The sequence below is a fragment of the Actinia tenebrosa genome, unplaced genomic scaffold (assembly GCF_029948245.1).
Source record: "Actinia tenebrosa isolate PJP-AT-01 unplaced genomic scaffold, QUT_ActTen_1.0 PGA_scaffold14__42_contigs__length_11649687, whole genome shotgun sequence".
In the NCBI taxonomy this organism is placed as follows: Eukaryota; Metazoa; Cnidaria; class Anthozoa; order Actiniaria; family Actiniidae; genus Actinia; species Actinia tenebrosa.
The window spans coordinates 2,995,768-3,001,767 of NW_028292574.1; the positions used below are offsets into that span (position 1 = coordinate 2,995,768).

General features: G+C 32.9%; 1 protein-coding gene across 1 annotated transcript in view; it reads right to left on the reverse strand.

Moving 5' to 3' along the window:
- LOC116301985 (uncharacterized) overlaps positions 1 to 5,743 on the reverse strand; it is a 37,777-nt gene extending 32,034 nt beyond the window's left edge. Inside the window, exons 1-4 of the mRNA XM_031711161.1 lie at positions 5,630 to 5,743; positions 3,904 to 5,092; positions 2,663 to 2,904; positions 1,405 to 1,552 (exon numbers count right to left, since the gene is read on the reverse strand). Of these exons, the coding sequence (XP_031567021.1) occupies positions 1,405 to 1,552; positions 2,663 to 2,904; positions 3,904 to 4,918 (1,405 nt within the window). The 5' untranslated portion in view covers positions 4,919 to 5,092; positions 5,630 to 5,743. The remainder of the gene's footprint in view (positions 1 to 1,404; positions 1,553 to 2,662; positions 2,905 to 3,903; positions 5,093 to 5,629) is intronic.
- Positions 5,744 to 6,000: the final 257 nt, after the last annotated feature.

The following is a 6,000-nucleotide window of genomic DNA, read 5'->3' on the forward strand; positions in this document are numbered from 1 at the left end:
GTTTATTAACAAAACACTCTAAGACTCTTCTCTAAACTTGCATTACGAGAGTCTAGTAATGCAAACAATATATTGGGAAAAAAATTAGCAATTTTCTAGAAATGGGTGGTTACAGAAAACAAGCTTATCCCAAGGGTCCTTTCAGTCAAATCATGGCTGTGGTCGGGGAAAAGATGCTGTTGTTGACTGAACTGTCTCAAACAATGATTGGTTTGTTAAAGATGAAATATAATCATTCTTGCAAGCTTTCCTATTGGTTTATTATCTATTGACATTTAATTAACATGTATTAGAGACGGCATTCAATTTATACAAAACAAACAACATTTTCACATTGATATTTGTTTTGGTATTTTTTGGTCCATTTGGAATACTAGCAATACTACATACATGTAAGTGTATTATTTGTGGAATGATGAATAATGTATTTATTAAAGTGGCTTATGGAATATTTAGATCTAGTGACTCTGTGGCTCATTGTTCGGCACGTTATTTGTAGAACAATGAATAATATATGGCCCGAAGACTCAAAAGTTACTTGAAAAGCTTGTATTTAATTTGAATACAAAGCTGACAAGCCAGTGGCTTGCAATATATGTTTTCTAAAGTCTAGCCCCGATTTATTTACTAATTATAATCAAATATAAACATTAAACATGTAATCTCAGTTCTGATGACAAACCAATCTTATCACATTGATATATAGTTACAATATATCCTCTACATGGCAAAAGTACTTTGTGGCCTCAAGTATTAGATTTTTTGTTCTCAAAACTCCAATAGATTAAAGTATCAGGAGAGGATTGGGTTCCCTATAAACCATGTCTTAAGGTGCTAGACCTTTAATACAGATTTTACAGTATGTTGCCATAAAAGTATACTGTAAATTGTCTGAAAGCTAATTAAACATAGTTTTCAAAAATCTATTTAAATTTTTCTTTTTTTTTTTAACAAAAAAAGCTTTTGGGTTTATCCAAAATTTTTGAGTGACAAAAAATAGCTTCTTTCTTAAGCTCATTCAGATTCTCATTGAATTGAATTGAAACTTTGGATACTAATAAATCTAAAACAATGTCTTGGATTTCTAAATGTTTTTTCTTATTCAAAAGATTTTGTCAATTTTGCAATCACAACCATCGAAAACTAAAAATCCAGATTTAATGTGTGTCATTGCCCTTGTTTTAAAAAAGATATCAAATATCTGAGACACCGTTTTGAGATTCTTATCACATGATTCCAGCCAACATCAGGGTCTCCTCCCCAACAACCACCATATATTGAATTGGAGTCAGCAAAAATACCCTGAGGATAAGGTTGCACTAAGCATTGAACCTTACCACAGACAGTAAAAGGACAAAGACAGCATGAATAAAGACCGGAAATGATTACAACACATCTCCTTACCTTGGCCCGTATTTTTGGATCCATCATCCGCCAGGTATGGTAAACTAGCTGCTTTACTTATTCCAAAACAGCCTTTAAATCCCTTGAGACCTGGGATACTTAAGTTGACCTTTTTTGTGTGAAAAGGACTAACTGTCTTTTGATTGAGCTGGAAAAAAAAGCAGGTTTAAAAATGATGAATTTAAAATGTGTAAAAGCAATTAGTCAAGAGCATGGTAGTACATGTAATATAATGTAACAATAAGTCATCAGTTTAAAATCCTTGCATTACTCTTGAAATCATCATTGCATGTACATGATCAGAAGTGGTGGTGGGGGGAGGGGGGGATATGAAAAATACAGAAACTGTTTTTTTACAAACATTTGATCATGATATAAAAAGACTGGGCACGTTTAGAAAACTAAAACAGCAAACACAAAAAAAAAAGTTAACAAAAAACAGTAAAATGTCCTATATCATTGGTAAGCATCCATGTTATCATGTGAATAAATGTATTGGTTTATGAAGTGATTATTGGTGATTATAATAGGAAATTATGACACACCCGATTTCCTGTGTATTAAATGACCATTCTTTTAGATTAATTACAGAGTGATAATACATGGTCAGGCGTAGGAATCCAAAAACATTAATGTCCGCTTTCAGATGTAAAATTATTCGACTGTATTACTACCCAACTAGCAGTGTAATAACCTCTGAGGGGAACACTTGTTTTAGACTTTTATAATTCTATACTTGAATATCAGAGAAAAGATGAAATTTAGGACAACAAAAGTATTATTTTCGCATGAAAAAACTTTGAAAAACCCATAATCACTGCTCAAGCAGTAATTGTTGTCTAAGAACCTCTGGTCGCTCCACCAATCACAGCAAGCAAAACTCTATTATTCAAGTGTAAAATTATACCAGATCAAGAAACAGATAAACCCCTTCTGGCTCACTGCAATATTGGTTGTTAATATCCTTGGATAAGAAATGGTGCTCAAAATATCACATATGCCCTCTAAGCTTTGCTTCTTGGCCAACTGTTTATTTTCAGACCATTTCTCACCCTCAGACATTGTCAGTCGATATTCCAGCTGCCCAGCAGAAGGGGCTTAATTACTAAATATATATCTATTTTAAACCTCCCTGACCCATCCCCCTATGTAAGAGGTATAAAAAAATATTCATAGCTACTCTAACTGACAGATAAACTTTATCTACTTTCTATGAATCTTTTAAATTAATAAACTTTAAGCAATCCCTTTCACTCACTTGTCCTTTTCTAGGTGTTTGCCTGCTCTTTGAGTAAAAGACTGAAGAAGTATTCCTCCTTTCTTCATATTCTTCATAGCCTGACCCTGAATCATCATCTTCATCATTGTCATCAAGTTTAATCTTATCAATTTCTTGGTCATTGATATCTTCAAAATCATCATCTTCATCATCAAAATCAGAGCCCCATGGGTCGTTATCAGAAATATCATCATCATCATTAACTGGCATCATGTAGTTTTCTTTAAAAAAGAAAGTCAAATACATGAACAATTAAAAGTACAGTAGATATACAACATGTTTGAGTCTAGAGGGATGGGTAACATTCAAATGTGACCACTAATAAATGAACAATTTTGAAATATGACTAGACTAAGTGGTCTCTATAACACGCCGGGCACAAATGACACCAAAAAGTTTCAAAATTACAAGTCAGAAATTTATTAAACTTGGGAAGAACATTAGGGTTTATCAAACCCATTAAAATATATACTTGTTAGTGTTAATGTTATGACTACAGTATGACATATCATATTGACATCATAATATCATTTCATAATATAGTTTTTATATATTAATTTCATAATTGTTTTTATATAATGTGAGCCTGATTCATTCTTTGTAAAATATGTGTTTTTTAACGCTTCTCAAATAGCTTACACAGATTTGAAAACCATATCCCAATTATTGGACAAAGCAGTCAAAATTTATTGAATTTTTAAATTCCATAATTTTCCAGCCAAAAAAAATGTCAGGAAAAAAAGAATTGAAAGTGAAAAGCATTGATCAAAAAACTATACATATAATAATAATAATAATAATAATAATAATAATAATAATAATAATAATAATAATAATAATAATATTGAAAACTTTATTGAGTTTTTCCCAACTACAATCGTAAATCTCGCTACTTATAGGTAATTTACAATTGGCTACTTGAATCGAATACAAAATGTGACAAATGACAAATAATAATAATAATAAACTAATAATTAACTATAATATGAGATGTGATAAGAATATTGTCACCATAATTTTAAAACAAAAAAAAGAGAGATTATGAATATAAAATAACAAATATATGTAATAATTACTTATTCATCTTTAATATCATTTATTTATTTATTATAATAATAATGATAATAATAAATAATAATAATATTAATAATAATGATAATAATAATAATAATAGTGCAAGGTGACTGTTCTATTCTGATCCATTCTACAAGTTTGCTCACCTTTGTTGACAATAACTTCATCATAGATGTCAAAATCTGTATCAGTTCTTTTTCCTATACTGGCAAGACTTTGCGTAGAGCTGTCTAAAGGAACATCATCATATAGGTTCTCATCTCTAAGGTCCTTTGATTGGTTAGCATCATAAGCTGCCAATTCTTTGCTTGTATTATCATTTTTGGAATACAAATAGTCATAAAATGATTGTCCTTGTTGAACTGTCGTGTCTGTAGAGTCATCATAAATAGAAAAAAGCCTTCGTCCATCCCCATTATCTGTTATGTCTTCCACGGATAATGTCATATTTTCTTTGAAAGGAGTTGACATCACCACAGGCCTGCTTATTATATCCCGTGTTGCTTGCTCTCCTTCTGAAAGTTCTTCTTTTGATTGCTTGTGCTTTTCTCCCTTGTGGATTTCGGTATCAGCTCCTGGAAGTCGTGGTAGCTTTCTCCGTGGAGGTTTAACAGGATCAATTTCATTCTCTTTAGATTTTCTCATTTTTACTTCAACTTTATCATCTTTTGAGTTGCGCTTGAATGAACTCACTCGTTTTGGTCTAGGAGGTTTTATGGGTTCAGGAGAAGTTGGTTCTCTCGACTTGATTTTTCCTTTATCTTCAACATTTATATCTTTTATTGCCAATGGCACCCACATTTCTTTATTTGTTGTATTGCTGCGAGTTCTTTGTACTGTCGTATGGAATTCCCCTTTTTCTTCAATAGATTCACTAGTTACCCAACTGACACCTTTAAGTGAGCTATCTGAAAGCCTTCGCTCCTTGACTGAAGCCGTATCACTAAAATCCATGTCTTCGTCATCAGCTGTATAAAAACTGCTCTTTTCTTCCCGGGAATTTTCAACTTTCTCTACTCTGATTTGTACATCTTTACTGGTATCTTTGGGTTTTCCATGTTGTGTTGGCTCTTTAACATCTTTTTTGGTCTTTATTTTCTTTCCAGAATCATTAAAAGGTTTAATTGAGGCTTCCTTGCCTTTCCTGTTTGATTTTTCCATGCCCTTATTAATTGATAGGTGCTTGCAGTTTTGTCTGTCTTACATCATCATATCACATATTAAGTACGTGACAATGCAATAGAAATGTCCATCTGTTAATCCATAGAGAAACTCCAACAAGGAGAATCACTCCAAATCATCCAGGAAGTAGAGGAACTCAATATGCATATGGCTCTGTGGATGACATTTAAATTATTAGACATTTATGTAACTAACTAGTTATATTAGCTATATTCCTTGTTTGGCGAATACTTTCAAGTTCGCTCTAAAAACTAGAATGCTTTACACAGCACATTTTACAAAGTTAATATAAAAATAGGCTATTATTTTGCCATATTTAATGACGCATTGTATGTAAACAAAAACACACCAAGAATGCAAGAAATTTGAGATTAAGATATTTGTCATTAAGTCAATCATAAAATTTTAAAAATAGATTGGCATCACGCCTTAGAATTTGGAAAGAATTTAATATAACATCCTACATAACTATCGGTAGGCCTTTCGGCTTTAGAATAGAAGTGACAATGACTTGCTCATAGTCTCGGAGTTTTAAACGATGTATAAAGCTTATGTGAGAACTAGAAGCCGAGAAATTCATGTCGTATCTGATCTTCAAATCAAAATGGTTAAGCTTAAATCTGTAGCATTATTTCTCATATTATTTGACTACAATATCCCTCCTGCCACGGCCCAACTCATTATGCTTACCTTAAGTGGCATGTTACCTTTGAAGAAATCTTGAAAAGCATAAAAGTAATCTTGGTAATTTTAATTTTTTTACCGAGAGATCACGAGAAATGTCGTCTATACGGAAGGACTGGAACGAGCACCACCAACACAACAAAACACGTAAAGCACTCTGGGAAACCGAGTATTGCATAATTAAAAGGAAGCTTTCATTTTTTAGGAGGGGGGGTGGGGGCGGGCCGGAGCAATTGCGGGGGTGGGGGGGGGGGGGGTGGGCGGGGAAGTGGGGGGGGGGGGGGGTGGGCGGGGAAGTGGGGGATCATTTGCCCAGAGAACAGGGCAATTTTTTAATAATTTTATTAAAAGTTATAGTTTTTACCATGGAAGTGGGG